The sequence below is a fragment of the Chinchilla lanigera genome, unplaced genomic scaffold (genome assembly GCF_000276665.1).
Source record: "Chinchilla lanigera isolate Chin_1 unplaced genomic scaffold, ChiLan1.0 scaffold00024, whole genome shotgun sequence".
Lineage (NCBI taxonomy): Eukaryota > Metazoa > Chordata > Mammalia > Rodentia > Chinchillidae > Chinchilla > Chinchilla lanigera.
Genome location: NW_004955425.1, coordinates 7,312,646 through 7,338,568, shown reverse-complemented (window position 1 = coordinate 7,338,568; position 25,923 = coordinate 7,312,646). Strand labels below are relative to the sequence as shown.

The following is a 25,923-nucleotide window of genomic DNA, read 5'->3' as shown; positions in this document are numbered from 1 at the left end:
TGGCTGGGTTCTCTGGTCCTGTACACTGCAGTCCTCATCCTCCCTCTGAAGCCCACAGAGTAGCCACTGCATAAGAACTGCTCAGCACAATAGTGCAGAAACAAGGAAACAATGAAGTTGAAATGGCTCTTAAAGTTTCTGTGTAAAGTGATTGACTGGCCTTTCAATGGTCAAGGAAAATCCAAATGCTAAACTTAACTTCCACTGGGCAGGGAAATACCCATTCTTAAACTGAGGTCAAAACCCAGTTGAGCCAGAAACCTCGAGTCCATTATTATTATTTCTTGTTAGCAGACCAGCAGCTTTCATAGAGATCAATTTGTAGTACCCTGCCCTAATGTACCAGATATCAAACGTGGTATCTTTTAGGTTTTGTAAACCCTGAACAAAATGGTTAAGGATTTCCATTTCTTAACAAAATGGCTTATCATTAACATCATGTTTTCATATGTTAATTGGAAATGAGACTCAAGGCAATACAAATATCATTTAACATTTTGGGAGTATTTAATATGCTTCTGTATAGGCTTTTATTTTTCCTATTTTTTTTTTACTTTTACCCAATCATTTTCAAATATTTTCCCATGGACTTTATTTTACTGTTTCTGTTGTGTGGAGAGTGTGTGTGTGTGTGAGTGTGTGTGTGTGTGTGTGAGTGTGTGTATATGTGTGTGTGTGTGTGTGTATGCATTTCTATCAAAATAAATTAAGAGTACCTGTTAAAAATTAAGATTTCTGGGTAATACTTCAAAATAACTGTAGACAACCATAGAAATCCAAGTTTTAGTTTATATTGCAGATACATTTTATGACATTGTTATGGTTTGTGTCTAGATGTCTCCTTAAAGCCTCATTCAGTCATGGGGCAAGATTCTAGAGTTTATAATTGATTCATTGTCCAATGTTGGGATTATGGGTATGAGTGCTACACTCGCCTTAGGGAGGGTAGTTTACATACAATATAAGGAAGGGAAAGAGGCTGCTGCGGCTGCTCTTTCCTTTTGGCTCTTGCTGCTTTTGCTGTTTTCTGCCACCACGAACTGTTGCCCTCTGCCATGTGCCACTCTGCCTCAGAGCCAGCTGACTATGGACTGAAACCGCCAGAAACTGTGAGCTAAATAAACCTTTCTTTCCTTAATTCTGGGTGTCAGCTATTTTGTCTCAGCGAGAGAAAAGTAACCAAGACAGACATTAATATTTGAAAACTAGTGTTCTAAATCATAATCCTTCCTACTATTAAATTTTGTGAAATCTGTGGCCACCCTTTGAGATTGTTAGATATGCTTTGCTTTTTTTGCTCTCTTCCTTCTCTTCTTCTTGCACTTTTTATTTTTTGCATGAGCTTGAGCTTAACATGTTTTTACTGATGATAATGGGGGTGGATTTGTAATTTGCTTCATAGATTCACTGTAGGTTGAAGAGCTATCAGAGCAGAGCATTAATGTTTTATCAACCAACTTACAAGATTTTCAATGTGGAGAAGATGGAAACAGAGGAAAAGTTTAAATAGGACCTTCTGAAAAGAATGTTAGTGTGGCAGCCATCCAATATTAGGTACATGTCACCTTGAAGGCCATAACAGAATCTGAAGGTAGGTCTTCAAGTATAACGTGTGATCATCTTGGATGATCACACCCTCCACCTACCCTTGGCTTATTTGAAAGTGAATTCCAACAACTACTGTTGTAGTTGAATCATTATGTGATGATTTAATTCCACTGAAATTAACGTGGACAGGATGTGACATCCTCAGCATCACCAGCCCTTCCCACCTCTTCAATTTCTTTTATACTCTCTTTAATAGTGTTGGTCTGTGGACTGCTCCTAAAACTTTGGGAATAATAAACAACAACCTTTCAGGATTAAGTAATGCCATTCTTAGATCTAGTGTATACAAATCAAAAGAACGGCTTCTGAAAGCTTATGTTACAATTCTATTTGCAGCAGAAATAAACCGATAGGATGTGTTATATTGACATATTTTTTCAAATTGTTTCACTGGTTCTGCCTGAGAAAGTAAACCTAACTGAATTTCCAGTTTTCCTTTGAAAAGGGTTTTTTAACTCACTGTTATTGATAATGTGATGTCAACAAGACAAAAGCAGCCCAACTGAAGGAATCTTTATTCTGGACCAGTTTTAATGTGTGCACCACTTATTGTCATGAGAAGCAAGGTGATGCAGGAAGAACGTATTAACATGGGTTCTGGAGAATTGGATGTATTATAACTACGTGTCCTAATCTACATTCTTTACATATCTGACGGTCAACAGAGGGATCCAGTGAACAAATATTAGTCAAAGCCTTATGAACTTGCTTTTCATTTGAAATAATTCCCTCCTAGCTACAGTAGTATTTGAAAATTCTCCCTTTCATTGTGTTCCGACTTCAGAGTTTGATGAGAAATGATGAAAAGAATGATTTGTAATTGTGGTGGTAACCTAGTAAACCTACCAGTTTCTGGTTTTGTGTGGACACCTATATTTGATTTATTTTACACACTAGATGAGCAATATTATTCCCATCTTTAAAGTGAACTGATGTATTAATTTTATAGATGATATTGCTTCATGAAGAATGCTCGGATTACAAGTATTTTCACCATTGTTATAGTGACATTCTACAATATTACACAGAGCTTCAATTCAAATAGTATATACTAACTCTCTGCCTTGAATCTTTTATGGAATTAAACATCAACTAGGTTCAAAAGTAATTTTTTTTTATTTCAACTCTATAAAGTATACAACAGGCACTCGGCAATTACAGCTGCAGGAAAAATACAGAGCAAATCAAAGCAGGATAAGTTTATGAAAAAGTTTTTAATCTACATCAAAAGAGTGCAAGTGGTCAATGACCATTGGATGACAGTTTGTTGCATTCTGACTAACAAAGGACTCTTTCATGTAGAACAAATTGTAAGAGGACAATCAAATAACCATAGCTATCAGAATACAAAAGAACTGACCAGTTGTAAAAACATCATACATTGAAATAAATTGAATAGATGCTAAAGAAATATCTCTTTACTCAGAAAGCCCAAACCTCTGAGTCATTGCCAAGGTCCCAGAGCTGTCTGTTGATGTAGGGGCGGATAAAGAGGAGGGCTAACAAAATACTTTCAATGTTCTGCTGTCTAGTTCCGTTGAAAACTTGCTTACAAATGATTTGCATATACAAGAACTCAGAGAAAGCATCCTGTTTTGTTTAATGGTGCACCAAGGTACGTTTTCATCATTGGTTTCATAACGAGGTGGGATTAGCAGTCACTTCCAATTTTTCTTTTGGGTTGGACCATTGTTAATGGAGTCTATAAAATGAGACATGTTAGAATTTGACTGCACTAATTTTTTAAAACTGAATCTGCACAGCTTAACAAAACAGGAATACCTGTATACAGACTGATAGTATGTCATATATTAATTTGACCTGCACATACATTTATACATTTCACAGAAATGACGCTGTATCTCATTAACAGATACACAGCTCTGGTACATGTAACAGAAATAAGAGAACAACTTTTATCATTTCTGTAATTGATCAATATTATATAATAAAGGCTTAGAAATTGTTTAGCAGAAAGAACTGTAAAACGCAGCAAGCTAAGAAAGGACAACATTTTGAGGTGTGTTTGTCTTTGTCATGCAGCATAACACCAAATTTGTTTTTTTAATAAGATGCCATGAATTTAAGGCACTTGCAACAATGCCGATAGCCAGGTTATGTTCTAAACTATAGGACAGATGAATAACAGTACTGTTGACATAATTTTCAATAATACTGACAATTATGACATTAATTCAAGTCTACTTAGACCTAAAAACATTATTCAATACAAATAAAATGAAATAATAATGCTGTGAAACACTAAAAAAAGTTATATGTACCACAAAATTTCACACAAAAATATCTATTTACATAAATATTTGTCTGTGGTCCTATTGTGAAATAAAACATTGTTATGGATAATGCACAGATCACCTCTATTTTATGATATCAGTTCTAAGATCTTTGAGTTTAATATGGTAGCTGACTTCTTTAAGTTCATCATCAATTCCATCATTCAGAAATTAAACAAGGAAGATTCAGTAGTTGAGTTTATTATTATTATACATGTGTAAGTCACATGTATGTTCCATAATTTTTAGCAAAAATATGACTCATAAAGAATATAATCAAAATAAATTTGCTTTAAATATGACATGAGTCTGATTCATATCTTAATAATAAAGAAGGTAACAAACATAAAACTTAATTATAACAATTTTCCAGAAATCATTTCTCTAATGAGTTCAATTTACGTCACATATTACAATGTTCCTTCCTTTTGCGGTTTTCATTTTTCCTGTGAGTTAAAACACACAGAAAGCCCTTATTTCCCAAACTCAAAGTATTAACAAGAAAGTCAGTTAACAAATCAAACAAGTTGGCACTATTCTAACCAATCCAGGTGTTTTTTAAGAAAAAAAAAAAAAAAAAGAGGGGCCATGAAGAATTCAGAAATAAAGTGAGAGGGACTTTATGAAGTTGATCATGAATTATAGCCCTAGTGTCTTCATTAAGACAAGATTTAATTCCTTCAAAGTCAATGTTTGAAATCAGATGAATGTTATCAGGAAGTAACTTTTGGAAGATATAGTTCGCCTTTAGTTTTTGGTGATTGCTTTAGACATCCCAATGCAATGACGCAGGTGAAATGAACAAAGATGCAGTTATGAGTGGGGAAAACACTACAGTTACAGTGTGCTGAATGCTACTTCTTCCTTCTCCGTAGAACTGATTCAAAGTATGGGTGTCTTAGACTTGAACCATAGTCCCCAAATCCATAGTAAGTGCTTATTTCAGGGGCTTTGGCATATTTCAGTAATTGTAAGAGCACATTCGTTTTCTCATTATGCTAGCAAGCCTTTAGCATGCCTAAACAGCACTTTCAACCAAAATTATTAAATTCCTATGATAATGTGGGGTTATATAATTTTAAAGCCCAGTGAAAAGAAATCTAAAACTTCTGAACTAGTATTCAGAGCTTGATTTTGATATGTTTAATCTTATATTCTAAAATCTTTAGCAGAAAACATATATCTTGGCAAATACATTGATTTTGAGAAACTGTTTATAAGATGGAAAGTTCCAAAGACACAATAATAATATCTTAGAATCAAAGTTTTAGTAGAACTGTATTCTAATTATATACCATATACTCTTAATAGTTTCATCCTCCCAATTATTTTAGAATATTTTATTCTGATGTCATATTCTAAAGTAGTTTTGAATATGAAAACTTAAATACATAATAAATGCTTTCTTGGCTATAATATTATGATCTAACTGGACATATTTTGGTGGCAACATGTATATTAGATTTTTAAAAGTCTACTGGATAAAAGCAAATCAGTATTTATTATACCAAATTTACATACAGTTCCATATCAGTAGGACAGCTGGAAGGTTACACATTTATCTGCGTGGGTGTAATGCTATCTGTGCAGGAAAAGCTTCCCAAACGGCTCTGCTACATACGACAGCTAATTATGGTCAATTGTCTTGCCAAGAACAGATTCAATTTAATTTGCAGATTCTTTTCCCTATGACAAAAGAGAAATTCAGTTTGATGTTTTCAAATCTAGTCTTTCCTAACTATCATGAAATTTCAGGATCATAATGTTTCTCTTCTATTTGCCTAACCTTTATTTTTAATAAATCAGATTCCTGTTTTTTCTTGCTAGTCCTTTCCTACTATGACAATTGTCTGAGTTCAATCAAGAAAAAAAGTAATCCACAGGTGGCCAGCTTCCTTTCACATTCTCTGACCTCAGATAAGTAAGGTTTCCTAGTAGATCTTAGTAACCTTGACTTTGTGCTTTCTTACTTTGTTCTCTCTCTCTCTCTCTCTCTCTGCCCCTCTCTTCCTCTCTCTCTTTCTCTCTCTCTGGTTCAGGCCTAAGACAAAAGGCTAGTTCAAATAGGTTTGTAATCACCTTTTGCTCTCAAATCTAGATTATGTTGTATGAGCAAAATCTGACATGAGTTTGGTTTAATAAATTTAGTGAAAATGCTTGAGTCTGGCTAGACATATAATGATTAGAATTTGTGTTGTCCATTCAGACATTGACATTACAGATGAAAGATATACATAGCACCTATATAGTTTTTTTATTTTACTTTTTGGATGGGTATTTTTCCCTCCCACCCTACCCTACCCTCATCCCAAGGGTTTATTTTTATAAAAGGGAGTATTTTAAGCCTCAGTTTGAGGGCATATTAGGTAATAAATAAAACCAATTGGCTGCTAGTCATTTATTTCCAGGACCATCTTTACATACAATATCTTTTTAAAAATATGAAATGGTTTTGTGAATTGCCTTTATCTCCACTTTATCATGCCAATTTGTCAAAAGAAATAAACAAATATCATGCATCTTTTCAATCTTCTGTGAAAACGCATATATACCTGCTATGAAAGTTCTCAGCAGAATCCATAGCAGTTGTGCTTTTATCGTATCAATTTTTAAAATCTGTCTGAAAGAAAAGGTAACATTCAGTCTTGTCATCAGCACTGCTGGGAAATAAAATCATGAAACTTCTAGCACTGGTTTGACATGAACTCTGCGGCCCACAGATGTGTGGTCCTCTTTTGTACGGTATATACACCGGCTTGCAGTAAGAGATTCCACAACCTTCACTTGAAGAAAGGGATTAGCCCTGGCTCTGTACCATAGTAACCTATCGTACCCAATATATTATTCTTTCATTATCTAGACAATTCTAGCAAGGTACAGACTTTTTTACTAGATTGACGTGTTTCCTACAGTCTTTCGAAGTATAATCAGAGCAAAGCAAGATCATTGCAACAATAGAAAACATCTCTTTACTGGTGAAAGGCTTTGCTTCAGGACCACCATGTCAACTGCTATTTTAGATTCAAACAGAAAACATGTAAAGAGCACTAGTATCATCTAAGCATAAGTCCTAATGCCACTGTAGTTACTGGAGCAGCATCGATCAAAGGCATCATGGTGACCCCGAGCACTAATCTTCTCTCTTTCCCTCAAGTTTGCTGGCAGCTGTGTCTCAGAAAAAGCTGTCTTCAGCAAGGCAGAAGCAGGTAAGAGAAATACATTAGAAGTCTATATCCCAGCCTGAGTTGTCGTCAGGTGGTGGTTCATCACTGTCCTCAGGGAAACTGTCAAAATTGCTTGTGTCTGTAGGCGATGCAACCTGAAATGGGAGAGAATGAAGGAAAAGAGGTATCTAGTTTTCTTTAGTACAATTCCAAAGTAGAATATTATTTGTCATGATTAATAAAGAAGGTATAACACATGCAAAAGTCCTGAGATGGGGGAGTACTGTGCTTCGAATTAAGGAAAAGATGCCTACGTGACTACTGTATAAAAAGGGAGGGAAATAAATAAGGTGATGCTGGGGAAGTAGACAGGAGCTACGTTTACAAAGGGTCTGTTAGGCCACATTAAGGCTCTTGGGTGTTTATTCTAAGCATAATAAAAGTCAGTTCTAAACTTGAACAAAGCTATTACAAATTTACTGGGCAAAGCCCTATCTACAAAACATCAGTAAAAACCCATTCAAATTGCTACTTATTTCATACAAAGTGACCCCTGATAAATTTTAGCTTAAGGTAACATGGGTTTAACATTTATCTCCACCAGCGTCTTACTTTGCTCTTGTTCTAAAACCAAAGCTTCTTGAATGCAATTACTATCTGTAATCCGAGACATAATCATTTCTATTTTGATGTGATATGGTTTTGTTTAATGAAAAGCAAATATGAGTGCAGAAATAAATCTTAGAAGGGAAAATGCCTCTGCATAGGTAGCAGTCTGAAGTTAGTGGTGAGCTAGGCAGCACGTAAATGAAAGTCCCAGGATCACAAAGCACCCTTCCCTCCTTATGGTGCCACACGTGTTATGAAACAGACACGGTACTGATGAAAAAAGACAGTGCAATAAGTTGAGATCTCTTTCTGGTCAGCTCAGTGGAAACAGTCCACTCAGTAAACCAACTATCAGAAAAGCTGAGTGGAAGGATTGAAAGGACACACAGTGTGCCTGGAAGTCCTTTAAAATCACAGTGGAACAGCAGGAAGAACTATGGGGGAACAGAAATGAAAACAGGCTGGCCAAGAAATGAGAGCTGATAAAGCTGATAACTGCAGGTTCATCACCTTTTTCTTTCTTTCTTTTTTTTTTTTTTCCGGTACCGGGAATCAAACTCACAACCTTGTACTTGCCAGGCAGGCGCTGTGCCACTGAGCTAAATCCCCAGCACCCCCATCACCTTTTTCTATTCAATATCTACATGTATTTAACATTTTTAGTAACAAAAGCTAACTCTTACTCATCACTAAGTGAAACTTAAAATAAACAGTTTAAAAAGATAAGCGCAAAATACATACAGTACCCACTCCAACATGTATCTGATTTTAAGCTTGGATTTTAGAATATGACATTATTTTTACATGGCACTTCTTTTGCATTTTATTTAAAGTGATCATCGGATAAAATTTAAAAGCAACAGGGTTTTGTTGACTGAGATAAACACCATCCAGTGCATCACACACTTATGAGCTGGAAAGTCCACTTACGCTTGGTATGATGGGAGGTGTCAAGGTGCCTTTCCTTAAGCCTTCCCAGTTAAAGCCCTCAAACCATCTAGAAAAGAAAAATACAGACAGTTACAGGCTTTACATCTCGGCTAAAGTCTCCTCATTCCAACAGATGAAATACACATGCAGTAGAAAGCAGTCAGGTGAACATTTTAACAAGACAAAAATGTTTATTTAATTGAAGTGTTTTTTCCATTAGCTCACTTTGTGCAATGCATATTTTTAAAAGGGTATCTGTCAAGTGAAACATCAACATCTACACAAACTTTTTCCCCCGTTACTTCAGTCATGTCTGACTGACTGTGTGCCTACACTGTCATTATAATTTAACAAATGTCATAATATGCAAGGCCCTGTGTCTCAGGCGATATTTTATCTTAAAGGTGGAGAATCAGGGCAAGGAAAGTCAGGACAGAAAGTTAACTTCCCATCTTTGTGCCTGATTCAGTGTGTAGCCTCAGCTGGTTCACCTCGTCACATTATTTGTTCCTTTGTATCCTAGTTTCTTTATTTTCTTGCATGTTAATAGAAGACATTGTATGTACAGCTGTCCTGTGAAAATGAAGAGCACCACCGTGACACTAAAGTTTTTTTGTTTGTTTTATCTTTGAAAGGTGTCACTGTTAGCAGATGCTTCCACCAAATTCTTAGCAGGGCTTCTAGAAACACACTCACAGGTATCTCAGTAAATAAGTTCCTCTGAAAGGATGTCCGTTTCCCGGAAGTGTTAGACAACAGTCCAAGAGAGATAAACCTAGAGTTAGAAGAAAAGAATACTTACTTGTGCTTTTGAATGTCTTTCACTCCATTTTTCAAATTTCCTAGCCTTTCTGATGGATTATCCCTAAAAACAAGATAATATTTTGTTAAATAAATTTTTCATGGGATGGCCCTTTCAAAAACACTGCGGTTAAGACACTCACCTGCACAGTTTCTTAATTAAATTAGCAGCATTTTTAGCAATCTTCTTTGGAAATTCTATCATGTCAATCCCCCTCAGTATGATATTATAGGTTTTCATGGGATCTGGGCCTGAGAAAGGTGGACTGCAAAAGTGAGAGGTACAATAAGAGATAATCATGGATACAATTTGTGCACCCTGAACCAAAAATATTCACATCCTTATAAACCTCACAAGCGACATCAATTCTTATGTTGAATGAAAGTGGGATAAAATTCTGATTAATAGCAAAGCTCTGTGAAAGCCCTGCCATGTAAATCCCTCAGCAAGACCGTACGTGGGTCAGCAGTGACCACTGTTCTTTTTATTTCTTTGAAGGCGGGTACCTAAACCACTCCTGCTGGCGTGGTCATTCACTTCCTCCTTAACTTTCTGGCCTTTCCCACACTACTTAACTTTCCCACTTAAGACAAAGTCTGAAATTATTAGGGTGAGGTATAAGAGCACCCAGAGTCTGACCAGATGGCTCATGCCAGCCACCCTCGCTCACCGCGACCCAGGCCGGCAGCTTCTCCGCTGCTCCGCAACACCGGGTCCTTTCCCAGCTCAGACGCTACTCCTTTGCCTGCAGGTTCCGCTCATGTTTATTTGGCTAAGGCCTCACTTGGCCTAGTCTCAGTTTAAGGGTTAATTTGCTCCTCCAAAAAGGCCTCTTCAGGGCAACCTAATATAACTGATTGTATAACCTGTCTCAGCCAAAATTACCTAATAATCTAATCTAATGCTTGATTTTTAAACTGTAAAGCCCTTTGTCACATTTTCTCATAGCACCATTTATCCACTTGTCTTATCTTATAAGACTATGTTCTTGATTTCTATGGCTATGTTGTATATCTGTTTTTGCTTTTAGGCTCACTTTTATTCTCCCCTGGTTAGCTCCACTCTTCAACTCAGAGGGGAACACAGTACTTTGCAATCAGCAAAGGATCAATCAAACATCTGCCGATTGCAAACTTCCAGCAACAGTGCTCCTCCTCTTCGTCCTCCGTTCACCGGTCCTCAGCAGATGACTTACCTGAGGCACCCTCTTTGGGAATAAGAATGTAATACAGAAACCCTGATAAGCAAGAACTGTTGAATTTTTTGTAGATATTATATTTTCAGGTAAATCAAATTTATTTTCAAATAAGTACATTTCCTTTAATCACTAGATACTGGTAAACCAATTCTAAACTCTTCTACAGACTGTAAATTTTAATTGTTAAACATAGAGTTTTAGTGACCATGATAATCTGTAATAAATTTAACTTGAGTATGGTTATTACATATTTTTAATTAATTAATTTTATTGATACATATCTCTTTGGAAAAAATCGTACGTATTTTTTACCTCTCATGCTTATTAATAGTTGAAATTATTTCCTCTTGTGAGAGAGGCTTCAAATAGAGGCTAGCATGTTTTCTTTTGTTAAGGGCTGTGATGACATGTGCTTTGATTTTCTTTCCACAAGCATTTTCTGTTTAATGTGCCTTAAGTAGTAATTATCCATGTTATTTAAATTTTATTTTTATTAGTACACGTTTGCAGTATATTCCTCGTGGGCAGTACATCCACATATGTAACACCTCTTAATTTTTTTCATCTCCCTCCCCCACCTGCCCTAACTAACTGTCAGTGTAGTCCCTTTTTAAAATGGATTAACATACAATTATTTAGAATAATCTTAGAATTTAAAAGTTTTCTATTCATTTGATGTTTTGGTTAAATATTCTCTTCACTCTCTTAATGTGCTAATTTTATCTTTAGTTTAAAAAATGAGGAAAAACCACATTTGGATTTTTATTATTAATACTTTTTCAAAAATAAATTTATTTTATATTTATATGTTTATCTGAGACAACAATTTCCTTCGTCCATACCTCAGGTGATGACACTTACTGAGGTTGCCTCTCTTCTTGGCTGTTCTGAATAGTTCTGCAGCAGGCATAGGACTGCAGATGTCTCCTTAGCACACCAATTTCCTCTCATTTGGAAATACACTCAGAAGTGGATTGATGGATCATACACTACCTTTATTTTAGTAATTTTAGGAAAGCTGTGCCTCTCTACCTGGAATGCCCTTCCTCTTTCTTCTACATCTACATTTTATTCTTTGTTTAAGGTTCAGCTAAAGTCTTATATTCCTCAAAAGCCCTCTGGTTAAACCTGGACCTCTTTTGACCTACATCAGTCATCATGATTCTATTACTCACTGTCCTCAGCATTCTTTTAGTATGGATCCATGAGGAGCTTATAATTCAGTCATACATCTCGTGTATCCCTCATACCTATTGATTATAAGGTTACACAAAAGATCAGCAAAATATTCACATTTCCTTTAGATATAAAAATTACTAACATGCCCTCTTACTTCTACAGATATTTGAGCCTAGAAATCTTTATATGATTAAACATCCCTTACTTTAATTTTTGCTAAATGATTGGACTCAAAAATCTTAAATAAAGATATGGGACTGTTTACGTTTATACACATACACATAATTAGCATGTGTGTTGGCTGCCTCATCTGACCTATTTTAAATCTAGCTTCATGAATTTGTGGTCACTTGCCTAACTACTTGAAATGCGGTGCTGACATAGTGCAAGATAACGTTGAGATGGTCAAATCCGTGGGACAAAGGCAGGAGCATGTAGTTGTGTGTGCTCGAGTTTTACTAGCAGTTCTCTGTCAATGTCCATACCTGCCAGTCAGAAGTTCATACATTAGAATTCCCAGTGACCAGTAGTCCGCTGAAATGTCGTGGCCTTTGTTGAGGATGATCTCTGGGGCTACATACTCTGGAGTCCCACAAAAAGTCCATGTTTTCTTTCCAAATCCTATTTTCTTTGCAAAGCCAAAATCAACCTTACGATGGTAGAAAAATAAAATTTTATGAATAAGTAATACAGCAGTAAGTTCTTTTGCTGAATAGGCTGGTGATTGAAAACACATAAAAACAGAAACCAGGTATATTGCAAATGAACAGTGTCAACCTGTTCAATCTCAGTTTCAAAGGAAAATATGAAATGTGAGTATTAGATAAAATTTGTTACATGAAAAAGAAAAGGCAAATCTTTCTTTCTGGAAATACTTTTCATTTTTCCTATTTTTTACCAGAGGAAATTTCTTCTTTGCTCAAAAATTTTATAACATTTGGTGGGCCTACCTGGCATCTTTCTCAGATTATGCATGATTTAGGCTAGACTTCATGAAGGTGACAATTCACCTAGTATTAATTATTTGAGAATCCGCTTGCTTGTTGAGGGAAGTAAGTAACACAGCTATGGTACCAAAGATTTTCCCTTGGTAAACATCAGATAAAATTGAAATGTAGCCTTAAATTTTTTAAAAACCATTTGAAGGATGAGCTGCAAATGCAGGAAAACTTTTGCTTTTCTAAAACAATTCAGTTGAGACTACACATAACTGACTGCAGTTTTCTACTGAACAAAAATTTCAAAATTTAAAAATATAATCAGACACTGACTGATCCAAGCCCCAAAATGTTGTATACTCTTGAAAGAGAGAAATTTGCTTCTACAGTAAATCTTTAGAACTTCTGAACAACTGTTAACACTTGTTTGTGTTATAGCCTTAATAATATTATTTTCAAGGCCCAGTTTCTTACCTCAGCATTTTTTAACACCTAAAATATTAAAATGCTTCACAGTTTCCTATAATGTAAACATATACTGCCTTTAAAGAATAGAAGGTTAGCTAAAAAAATAAATTCTATAAGCTCTGTGAATACAAGCCAGCAAGGATGATTTCTCATACTGGTCACAAGGCAGGTTTTGTCAGGGTATTACTAACCTAAACTTAGACAATTTAATTTCTGGTAACTTTTACTTAATTAAAAATATTTCATTGAAAACTGCAACATGAAAAAAACCTATATTTAAGAAAAGATTTTTTTTCAAAAAGAAAATATATAACACTAACATAGAACACAGTTTTTAATGTTGGCAAATGAACACAGTTTTATTAGTAAATAGTATTTGAAAACTTCAAGAAAGAACTCATGTAAAATGCACTAACCAGCTTGGCATAGCCCCGATGGTCTAGAATGAGATTTTCTGGCTTGAGGTCCCTATAAATGATTCCTTTGGAATGGAGATAAGCAAAAGCTTCTACAACACAGGCTGTGTAAAATCTTGTTGTTGAATCTTCAAATGAACCTCTGAGATAGAAAGAAAAGATAGAAAGAAAAGCAAAGTATATGAAAAATTAGTTCCTTTAAGAAGGTTTTTATTCTTTTTTTCACATTTCATTACATTCCTGTGGCAAAATTTAACCCAGAGACACATATTCTGCTGTCTGCATATCACATGATTGCAATTCCTTTGGGTTTTCTAAAACATTTGAGGGTCAAACCAAAGAGCTCTCTGTCATTGGAAGTGAGTGAGGCAGTTTAACTTCTTGAAAGGGTTCAAGAAGAGCACAATACCACACCAACTTTCACGTGCATAGTGACTTCATGTATATAGCGGGCTCTCAACAGCACCCTACCATCTGAAAAAGTGTAGAGTTACAGCAGTGGGTATGGGAAAGACTCCTAATTTAGAATCTGTCTACCAAGGAGAGGTTTATGGTTTTATTGCTAATTTAGGTAGAAACCTGTCTTTGACATTTCATAAATTTGGTATATATGTTTCATGAGAATGTAAATAAAAGTTATATTTTTCAAAGACCCACACTGGAATGTTTGTTAATGCTACTCACACCATCATACTAGCAGCTAAGTATTCTACTTTTGAAGCCTCTGTCTTCAACACAAATAATACTTACTTTTTACCACTACTGCCTTCTTATAGTAGGAAAAGTTAGAACTAGAAGACAATTAAAAGGGAAGAGTAACTGGGAGAGAGTGGTAACTTGATTATAATACTTAGCAAGAAAGCTCTCTCTCTCTCTCTCTCTCTCTCTCTCTCTCTCTCTCTCTCTCTCTCTCTCTTTTCTCTGGTTTTAATCTCTCTTCAAGTATATTTGCATATTCACATTCATCGATTGATTGCCTCACATACTTAAGGGAAAAACTTCGGCATCTAAGGTTAACTCCTTAGTGTTAGGGCACAACCTTCATGCTTTCCATTCTGTAGATAAACTGTTTTCTTTCCCAAGTAGTACACTCAATTTAATAATTTCATAACATAAGAACATTAGTATAAATAACAGGAATGACAGGCACTCAAAGGACTCAGGAGGTTTAGGCACAAACAGTAGCCCTGACGTTGCTTTCATTAGAGTGCTTGATGCTTGTTTGCATGTTGGTGACATTTAATTCTTTTTCAAAATTGAAGAGAGGAGTGTAATAAAACAGGAATTAGAATATGGCTACAACTTTACAAATCTCATCAGTGAATTCAAGGCTAAATCATCCGCTGTAGACGATTTTTCAAAAACAGTGTTTCAAAAAGGCATAGTTTTAATTTCAACCACTACTATTCCCTGAGTTTTTAGTGAAATAATCTGTTCTTCCTTCAAAGAAATGTCTGCCTTCTGAAATATGGTTCTAGACATGACATCTACTCCTCTAGACTAGAATTTTAGCTATAATTACTGAATTACTGAGCCCAACATTCTCATGGCAGCATCTACATTCCTAACCTAGAGGCTCTTCTCTGAGGCCTGAATCTATAGTATTATTTTTCCGTCTTCCTCTTAATGACCAGGTTATTCAAAATACAAATATACCTTACAGCATTTCAGGAGAATTGATCTCTCACATATGTATTGACCCGCATCTCATGAAGATTTGTTAACAAGAGATACTAAGGAAGGCAGAGGTCTTGTCCAATCATGACAGCAGAAATAATCTTCTTGAACAATAGTTAAGAATTTGTATGCTGAATTTCTTGAATCGCTTACCAATGATCTCTGAATGAAAGAACTGTGAATTTATGAGACCAAGAGACACTTCACTTTAGAACTGCATCCACAGTAGCACATGAAAAATATATTTTCAGCTTCAGCTGTCCTCAGACTTGCCCTATCCTGAGAAGAACAAAAGCTCTCTAATCCCAGGTACTAAGAAAGATATTAGGATATCACAACCAAGCCTCTTTACTCTCTGCTCTTTTTCAAATTAAGCATGTTTGGCTATCAAGAACAGCACATTTCTTCCAAATAGGGAGATTATTTGCCTTAAATGCTAATCATCTATGTATATATAATTAACCTAACTGCTTTAACCCCCCTTGAGTGTTGTATATGACTTCAATCCTTCCTCAATAGAAAACACCGCAAGGCAAATCAAAACAAGACAGTGCATGGAATAATATTATTTAATTTTGTATTACATGTCTTGTTTTAGTACACAAATTGATTGATTTTTCCTGCTAGAGATGTCGTGACTTAAGTGCATCTTCTGGAAAGCATACAAATTCTTGACTATTGCTCAAGAAGATTACTTCTGCTGTCATGATTGGACAAGACCTCTGCCTTCCTTAACATTACTTGTGAATGAATCCCCATGAGATAGGGGTAAATACATATGTGAGAGATAAATTTCTCCTGAAATGCTGGAAGGTATATTTACATTTTGAATAACCTGGTCATTAGCAGGAAGATGGAAAAATATTAATATAAACTCAGGACCCAGAGAAGAATGTCTAGGTTAGGAATGTAGACATTGCAATAAGAATGTCAGGCTCAGGTCTAGCCTTTATTTACTGTTTGATTTTGCATAATTAATCATTGCAATCCGAGTACAGGATTCTTTTGTGCAAAATGGTGCTAAAAATAGTTTCTATCTCATTGAAGTGTTGTAAGAATTCAAAGAATTATTGCAGCTACTTAGGATAAGTGCCTAGCACACAACTGGTGCTCAATAAATAGTCACCATTACAGATTAAGCATCCAAAACTGTTCTTTGACGGTTGTATCTTAATCTAAGAATATTAACTAATATATTAAGGATAAGTCTGAAGTCTTTGGAGAAGGTGGGGAGTTTGCAATACCAATCATCACTGCTAGTGCAGTGCTTCTAACTGCCAAATAGCACTGCTGCAAATCAGCTCCGAAGAGTTTCCTGGGGCTGTTTGCTTTTGCTTTATTGAAAACTCAATAAAATATATGCACACAAGACAGTTTATAAGCATCTGATGTAAGCAATCTGTGGATTTTAAAATATACATCTTGAAATTGGTCACAAAGCACAGCATTAGGGGAACTCAGAATGAAAAATTAGTATTAGTATTGGAAATGACAACACAAACTGGATCTAAAACGAAAGTGAAAGCTTCTTTTACGAACAGCTTCAAGAGTTGTTTAAAAAATAAATTACTTGTGCCATGTAGCTCTTTGAAATACTAAATTATACCTTGACAGCTATATTACTTCAAACAAAATGGATAAAGTATAAGATCATATACCTTCTTTGAGAATGGGTGGTTGCTGTAGCTAAAAGGCAATAGACAATTTAAAAGAATATATAATATATATGTATGTTTATATATGTATATTATATATATATAAATTCAAATTTAATTACATGGTTTAATTAACTTCTCATAAATTGAGCCTTGAAATGCCAGAATAAAACAGCAGTAAAACATCTCTCATCAAAAAAGACTAGGCAACTTGACCAGTGGCAATCATCAATCTGAAGTCTGTTGTCATCTATGCAGGCTTATGGCCAACTGTTGGGTAGGTTAAGTTACTATGAAGATGGACTCATTTCCATAGAAATATCTTCAGTCGGTGCCATCTAAATCATGTAAGCTCATCTAAAATGAAATTTAAATAATCACCTTCCACAAAATAACTAGAAGCAAGTACAATGATGTAGAAAATTACTCATTCCTCTTGGGATTATAAAATATGGCCAGGAAAACAAATGACCAGAAAGTGAGATATGTGAGACTTCAGAATGATGGTTTCTATGGTAATTCTTTAAGGTATTCAGGAAATTAATGCACGCTCACACAGGGAGCTAACAAGAGATCCAGGGAGAATGAACCGCTAGCCCTCCCTGAGGTTGTTTTCTAAGATTTGGGTATCATTGTCCTAACCTAATAAAGAGTACCCAACAGTTACCTACACGAGCAGTTTCTGTAAAGCATGATGTTGAAGACACGCAGGACCCTGCGGGAAGAGGAGGGGATTTTTCAGAGTGACACTGACGGGAGGGGAGGGTGGGACGTGTTCCCACCGAGAGTGTTACAGAGCGGACAGACGGCCCGGGGAAAAACAGCCACGCCTAGGAGGGACGCGGAAAGTTTCAGTGAAGGACACGACGGCCCCAAGGCCAGAGCACCGGAAGCTCAACAAACAAAAAGGCCTCATTAGATTGGTGGGACTTTCTTGCCCAGAAATGAGATATTCAGACCTCCCTAAGGAATGACTTTGTTCTGTCTAAAGTTACAATTGATGGTGCTTATAAAAGTACGCCTGGTACATGCCTGGAGTTCCTCTAAGCCCACTTCTACGTCAGACTTGCCCGCTTATAACCCACAGGTTGGTCTCAACTTGGCTGAGACGTAGTCATTTTTATGTCTAAAATCCCCAGGACAAACAGTCTTTTTGGCAATACATCTGGGTCCCCTCCCGGGTTTCTTTGTCTGAGGACTGCTTGCTTTTGCCTGACAATAAATGCTGCTTTCTGCTTTCCCTCTACCATAAAATACTTCTGCTCAGTCTTCTTTTGACTCTACCTTGTAACTCCTTCTAAACTGAGTGAGGAAGCAGCCACATGGTAACCCAGCCAGGTGGTAACATTAAAAAACTAAGGAAATAACGAGGGATTAAATCTCACTAGATTAAAGTATACATTAAATACCGGTATTGGACTATGATATATGTATATGCTAATATGCTATACATTATACTATATGTTAATATGCACACTAATGCACATTTGTTATAGCAACGAATTATATCTTTTAGAAATCTCCAGGGCTTGCCAGTTCTTTAAGTGTTAGAGACGGAAGGTGAATAAAATAGACTTTGTACCAACCCATCACCAATAAGGAAAGTGGAAGACAGACTAGACAAAAAGCTACAAACTAGAAAATTAAAACATGACAGCCAATTGAAAATACACTAGGGAAATAACAGGAACAGTTAACATTTTAGTGCCGTAGTTCACGTCTTAAGATAAGTAATACTTAAAAGTCCCTAAATTCTGTTTGCAGATAGTGTCATTTTAATCCTCATTTTCTGGACAGCAAACAAAGAGCTGTTCTGTGTTCTTTTTCACTGCTGATGAGAAGACAGGGAGAAGCAGAAAATGGCCACCCTGGGTAAGATGTGGGAGGAGGAAGATGCACAAGCTGCTTTCAGAGACTCCCCGAGCTGAAGCTCTGAGGCTCAGAGGTATTTCCAAGTCTATAACAAATAAGGTCACCCAAGACTTTTTAAAAATCAGTTCCAATGTATTTCTTGTGTGCTTTCAGGTTATCTTCTCTTTGTCATTTACTTTTGGGAACAAAAAATGAATTTAACTGAACTGAACATGATAGTTTTCATTTTTTATTTTACTGTAGATATTTTCATACATATCGTGACTAATAGATAATCTTTTGCTTGGCATTTTTTTTTCTTTCTAACAATCTTTAAGACTTTTAGTCCTGATTGAAACAGCTGGAAAATTAGAAAGTTAATCACAAATTAATTGGTGCCTGGATGTTCAAAATTATGCTATTTTCCTAGCAATTTCTTAATTAGGTAAAAGAAAAACAATAAAGTAGTAACAGTGTATGTGAAAGTGTGCATGTGTGGGGGTGTGTGAGTGTGTGAATATATAAAAGAAAGTTCACAGGGGTAAATGATTCCAAGGGAATTTCATACGTGCTTTGCATATCTATGTATATGTATATAACAGGGCCATTGCTTTTATTGTTGAGGCTAAATATTTCTGATTCTTTTGGAAGAACTAGTTGCTACTGCTTCTCCACGTTAAGCCTCTTCATGGAGTACTGAGTGCACAGGGAGAGACTCCACTGCTTTATACCTCAAATTGAAGGAAGATTAATAGTAGGAAAAAGGAAGGAGCAGCAATCAGCCTGGGCAGGTAAAGGAAGGAACTCCCACTGTTCACTTCTCTTTCTCCACTCCTCCCAAGAGAAGCTGCCACTTCACAGTGAGCCCTACAAATCAGTGTGCCCTCACTCAGAAGCCTCGACTTCCATTTATGACCAGACAAAATGTAAAATCTCAAGCCAAACAGACAAAAATGTGAAATCACATTCACTTTCAAAAGTGATTTCAAAATTGAAGTCTGCGTGTTTGATGACACATGAGTTGATTGTAAGTGGAGTGTTCTCACTATTGTTACTATCGATCTAGTTGAGAAACTCTAAAGTTTTAAAAAGCTATGGTGGAATAGCGGGTCCTTTCTCCATGAAGCTTTACTGATTTCCTAGTTAATTCCACCTGCAAATCTTCTCCTATTCTAATTTTAAAAATAGGGAACAAATTTCAAGTAAATCAGTATATTGAAATGTCAGGTCAAAAATAATACAGCAAAACCATAGCATGATATGCCAAATATTAACTAGCAAACCAAAATACTAACAGTGAAACATTAAAATTCTGAGGAGTGAGACCACATCTACTTTATTCTACAATCTCCATCTTCTGTCACAGTGCCGGCATATAACCTACACTCAAATATTAACTAACAATAATGCAATATTATGCTATAATAGCTTAGTGCTGTATAGATGTTAACCTCCCTCCCAATGCAAACACGAGACATTCCCTTGCAGACTTTTTTAATCTACAACTTTAAAAGTCTAATATTAGTGTAATAGAATATAACATGCTGACAAGACGCCCATTTGATATATGTAAAGTCACGAGAGTAAAAGAGCTGAAAGAGCATAGAATACAATGATATGAAGGGACCATAACAACACCACTGGGAGTGAAGATTTAAATCGAGGATTATAAAGAGTTACTTGTTCCTACTCTGAGGTATCTACAAAGTAACAGATGTTAAACACTGCATGGTCAGGGCTATCTTCATTGAGATTTCAAAAAGATCTTACCCATAAAGATCTTACCCGACCAGCACAAATAAGAGAAATACAGATGGTCTGAATGTTCAGACCATATAGGTGAATGTTCCAAAGAGTGATAACTTCTGCATGATCAGTAGATCATTCACGGGAAATGATGAAAAGATTAGTTACAAGTAAATAAAATTATGATCTTTTAAAAAAAAAATGAACAGTTGGTATAAGTAATCATCTCCTAAGACATTTTATAGGGTAATTTTTTTTAAAAGATAACTTGTTAGTTATATAAATATTAGATGAAGAATTAAGACACATGATTGTATACAATCAGAAAACCACAAGCACTCTCAAGACAAAGTTTACTAATCCTGGAAGAGTAAAAGGTAAATCTAAATCGTATTATATTTATGAAATACTGCAAATGAATGCATTTTTCCTCCAAAGTGGAAAAGAAGCAAAGAGCTGGATGAAAAGCTGTGTTAATTTTGAAACCAAAGACAAGTGAAAAGTAGGGGGGAAGTTACTTTGAAAAAACTTCGTGCCTTGAAAGGCAAACTGCCCATCTGAAAACTGAGTGTATCAAATAAACTGATAATTAACCCAGTCTACTATTCTAAAATAGCCATCACTCTCTTCAACTTAAACCACAGCAATGAACTCCAGGAAAAAATCAGAATTTATTTAATCTGATTCTAATATTCATGAACTATGGTTGTATATATAATTTCTCAGGCACTATTTTTTATAGTAGATTAAGTTTATACCATTAGCTACAATGTGAGTTTCATATGTGTTACAGTAAATTTTATTTATATAATGGGCTAGACCTTATGTTTATGTTATATTTTAAAATATAAGCATATGTAAAACATAAATAAAATTATTTATATTTTCTATTAATGAACTCTTCTTATAGACTGTCAAAGACAACTGTGATTTTAGAGACAGAGGAGAAATTTCCCAAATTTCCTACCTATCCCTGAGAATGGTCCAGAGCTCTCCGCCCAGGCAAGCTTCCATCAACATATACAAATATTTGCTGTCCTTAAATGTTCTGTATAGCCTGTGAATTGCAAACAAGAAAACAAAGGTTATGAAAACTATTATGTTTTAAAAGCATGTAACTTTTTAAACTTTAAGAAATGATTTTTCCTTTGTTTTTTAACTGACACAGTAGAATGTTTCAATACAAATATGTATGCTATTGAAAATTCAAATGAGATATTTAGCATATGTATCACCTCATATATTTATGGTACAAAGTTACAGATAAGAGGAATAAATTCTGGTGCTCTATTATAGAATAAGGCCAACTGCAGTTAATAACATGGTAGTGAATTATGCAAAGTAGCTAAAACAGGGAATTTTAGAGTTACCACAAATCACATAAATTTCCGAGTGCCTAGATTAGAGTGTCTTGATTTGCCGTACTCTAAATTTTTGTGGTTTTTTGAGAAAGAGTCTTTCTATATAGAGAGGTTGAACTCACTGCATAGTCCGTGCTGGTCTTGCACTCACTGTGATTCTCCGGTATCAGACTCCTAACTACTGGGATTACAGCCATGCACTGCTGTGGCCAATAGCACATGAAATTTGGAAGAAGAATGAAAAGACATAATTCTACATGTAGGGAAAAGAAGCCAGTGGCTTGTGAGTAAGGCTTTCATACCACACAGGGTTAACATCTCCCTTGAAATAGATTAATCCAAATGATCGTGGATAAGGGGGCTTTTGAGATTCTCTCAATTCCAGTTCTGCTGACGTTTCAAGCATGGATCCATAAGTAACACTTAGTAGTAATAAACATGTTGTGCACATGGATATAAAGTGGATTAAATTTTGTTACATGTAGGTATGTATGAATTTTATGTGCTAGTCTCTTATGTTCATGTCTTATTTTCTGTAAGTGCGACTGGCAAGTTAAGTACAAAAGCCATGTCAGCATATAAAAAGCTCCCTATTACCCTCTTAGTGCTCTCAAAATACTGAGGTGAAAGGATCAGCTGTCATTTTGTTATTTTTTTTTTCAGAATATTAAATATTTGCTTTTTAAGCATCATCTATGTAGTGTTATAGGTAACAGGTTAAACGTGGAATGTTAGAAATAGATGCCTCCTTCGGAAAAACATTCTTTTTAAAGAATCAGATTCTCTTAAGAAATAAGATAAGCTCAAACTTTATCTTTTTAAATCAAAACAACTCAAGTTTCTTTGTACAAACGATGTGTGTTAAGAGTAGGCTGGAAGGGCAGCTGGTGTGGTCGGCTTGTCCGGCGGAGGGCGGAGGGCGGAGAGCAGAGGGCAGAGGGCAGGACCCTTACCTCACTATAAAGTCCGAATGAGCCCCCTGCATGATCTGCTTCTCAGAACGGATGTGCTCCTGCTGTCTTGTATCCACAATATGACGTTTCTTGAGAATCTTCATGGCAAACGTTTTGGATTCTTCGCTTTTCAACTGGACCTTAAAGAAAAGTGGAAGGGATCCATGAAGAAAAGCTAAATTTAGTATAACAACGTATTGTTATCGTGGACTTAACAGGTATATTAGGCACTTAAATGAACTCTAACTACTCCCAACTCACACATGCTGGAAATCCTTGCTAGAACTACTGAGGGTATAACTCAGAAATTACTGGACACAGTGGCACACACTTATAAGTCTAGCAGTTGGGGGGCTGAGGTAGAATACTTGCTGCAAGTTCCAGGCCAGCTTCCGGCTACATAGCGAGTTCAAGGCCAGTCTGAAATGCAGGCAAGGCCCTGTCTCAAAACAAAACAAAACAACAAAACAAAACAAAACAAAAATAATAACAAAACACCTCACTACTCAAAAGCACTGTACATTATCATTCCACTGCATCAGATGAGATTTAACTAATTAGACCCCAAATTGACTTTTTTGCTCACATGGACTAGAAGAAAAAAAAAACTATACTTGTTCTTCATGGTATTGTTTCATTTTATATAATGTATTTGAGTATATTTTATAGTTTTTCCTCCTTCTGCGTCCTTATACTCTACCTCCTTAACCCTGAACCACAAATCTCCTGAGTCATAAAATTGAATTACTGACCCTTGTCTCTGACAAACTGTTGATGTACGTACTGTATTGTTATTTGTTTTTTTTTAACCTCTCAATCTTTTCCCTTTCTACCAGTTAAAGAAAAACAAAATGTAACAAGATTTCTTCCAAGAGATTTTGAAAACTATGTTTTTCTTCAGTGTGCATGATGACTTTGATATCCTTTGATCTCAGACTTTACTCTTTTGTTATACTATCTGCAGAGAACTAAGCTGAGCTGTAATGTCCCCGAGCTGGTCGTGACCCTGCCGCAGCCCACACAGCTTCCAGTGGCTCAGGAGGGCACCTTCAGGTGCCATATCTCACACAAGCTGTGTGTGTTTCTTTTACAAGAAATTTCAACAAGGTCACTTGCAAGGAAAGGAATAATAAAATAATCACCTAATAACAATATAAAGGAGTTATCAAGTGTTCTTGAGTAGTAGTGTCCCCAAGATAACATCAAGCAGCCCATATTACTCAGAACTAATGAAAACTTTGGAGAAATAACATGACAAGCTCATTCTGTTTTTCAGCTGAAATATAGCTCTCCTCTCTCTTTCGTGACTTATTTAGTGCTTTATCTACAGGAATAGCAAAGCTCTTAAGTGTTTTCTTCATGCATACATATACAGATTGAATTCAGTCTGAGAGGACGTTAACGTGGCAAGTTCCTTAGAAGCAAGCATGAGGACAATTCAAGTGATTGAGCTTCAGCTTGCTGTCACCCTGTGTAAATCTGTTTGACAGGTCAGAGGGAAAAATGTAAATCTGAAAACATCTCTAGCAGCTAAAGGCCCTCTGTTGGGTCTGCAAAAGTCTTTTCCTTTTGTAGCATTTCTTTAGGATGACAGATTAGTATGATTCCAATGGATTCTATTGTAGTTCATAATAAAACACAAAATTGGAAACTCACTTCTAAAAGAAATCTGGACGGACAGGGAGGATGAAATGACAGACGAGCTGCCAGAGGCTGACAATTCAGAAGAGAAGTCATGTTCCCCCTCCAGAGCACACCCAGTTAAACAACCGAGGACTCTTTTGTGGTGCAAGTGTCTAATGGAAAAGTGATTCTGCCTATTGGATTTTTGAACTGTGCATAAGGTATGAGGAAAGGATTCATCTTTTATGGTCACAGGTCTGGACTTGAGTTCTCACTCTACACAATCCATCTCAAACTTTTGGGCCAGTTGCTCAACTGCTCTGAGCCCTAGCTCTTGCCTGGGATAATACAGATACTGCACAGAGCTGTGTAGTCTTAATTGTAAATGGGATCGTCACTGAATAGCAGGCAATTGCTCAGGCTTTGCTCGCACTCTTCCCTTGCTCAGCAAATCTACACCAAACAGGACAAATCAAATATTGCTCTTTGAAACGTTCCTGTTTCAGAGAATCAAAGGATCATACATTGCCCAACGCCACAGTTACCAAGTGGTGGAATTGGGTTCAAGATCAGGTCATTTGGACCTAAACTCTTCCCTGAATAGGGTACTTTTCTTCTGCTGAATACAAAACAAATTACAAAATAATGATTGATGCTTTACAAACCAGAGTTTAATGGGATCTGCTATATGTAGGCTCTCTGTGGGAAAAGCTGAGCTATGTATTTGTTACCTTAATTCAAATTTTACTAATGCCAGGTATATGATGTAAAGGACCAGGCAAAGGTGCTTTGCCATTTTCCTGGGCATTTTTCTGGGTCATTACCTTGACCTCAGTGTGTTATCAGGGATTTGGGGCACTGGACTTCTTGAATCACAGGAAGAGAACGTAAGTGGAACAGAGTGATGACAGATGGCAGGTACAGGTGACATGAAAAGTAGATAAAACCTCAGGGATTGCTTTATCCCTCTCTGCACTCTGTAAAAACTTCACATCCTTCTTAGAACATAGTTGTTACTCAAGATCTCCATTTCCATTTTAAAGTGGAGTGCCAAAAGAGTCGCAGAACTCAGCTTCCAACCAAGAAGCCAGAGTACGTGAAGATCAGTGGTGTGAGCCATGCCACCATGGAGGTCTGTAATGTTTCAGGCAATTCTCTGAATAAAGCCCAATATGTTCCCCAGAAATCTTCTGACAAACTGGCAGCTTCCCAAACACTGCTAAGGATGTTCAGCTGAACATTGTTTATATCACAAAACTCTAGAAAAAATCTAAATGTCCATCAATAGAAACTTGAAAATTAAATTATTTTAATGGTATGTCTATACAATACAGCTATAAAAACTAAAGCTTAGAATGACAATTAACATTTTTGGAAAAATAACCCATATATATGATACCCATATCATTCATATATACAACAAATAATAAATATATATATATATTTGTTAT

General features: G+C 36.0%; 1 protein-coding gene across 2 annotated transcripts in view; it reads right to left on the bottom strand.

The window, feature by feature from the left end:
- Positions 1 to 2,701: 2,701 nt before the first annotated feature.
- The window catches only part of Prkg1 (protein kinase, cGMP-dependent, type I), a 1,159,533-nt gene continuing 1,136,311 nt past the window's right edge, over positions 2,702 to 25,923 (bottom strand). For both annotated transcript variants that reach the window (XM_005385906.2, XM_005385905.2), the window contains exons 11-18: positions 22,850 to 22,989; positions 21,503 to 21,592; positions 13,607 to 13,748; positions 12,270 to 12,433; positions 9,550 to 9,672; positions 9,408 to 9,470; positions 8,606 to 8,672; positions 2,702 to 7,221 (exon numbers count right to left, since the gene is read on the bottom strand). In XM_005385906.2, the coding sequence (XP_005385963.1) occupies positions 7,123 to 7,221; positions 8,606 to 8,672; positions 9,408 to 9,470; positions 9,550 to 9,672; positions 12,270 to 12,433; positions 13,607 to 13,748; positions 21,503 to 21,592; positions 22,850 to 22,989 (888 nt within the window). In that variant the 3' untranslated portion in view covers positions 2,702 to 7,122. The remainder of the gene's footprint in view (positions 7,222 to 8,605; positions 8,673 to 9,407; positions 9,471 to 9,549; positions 9,673 to 12,269; positions 12,434 to 13,606; positions 13,749 to 21,502; positions 21,593 to 22,849; positions 22,990 to 25,923) is intronic.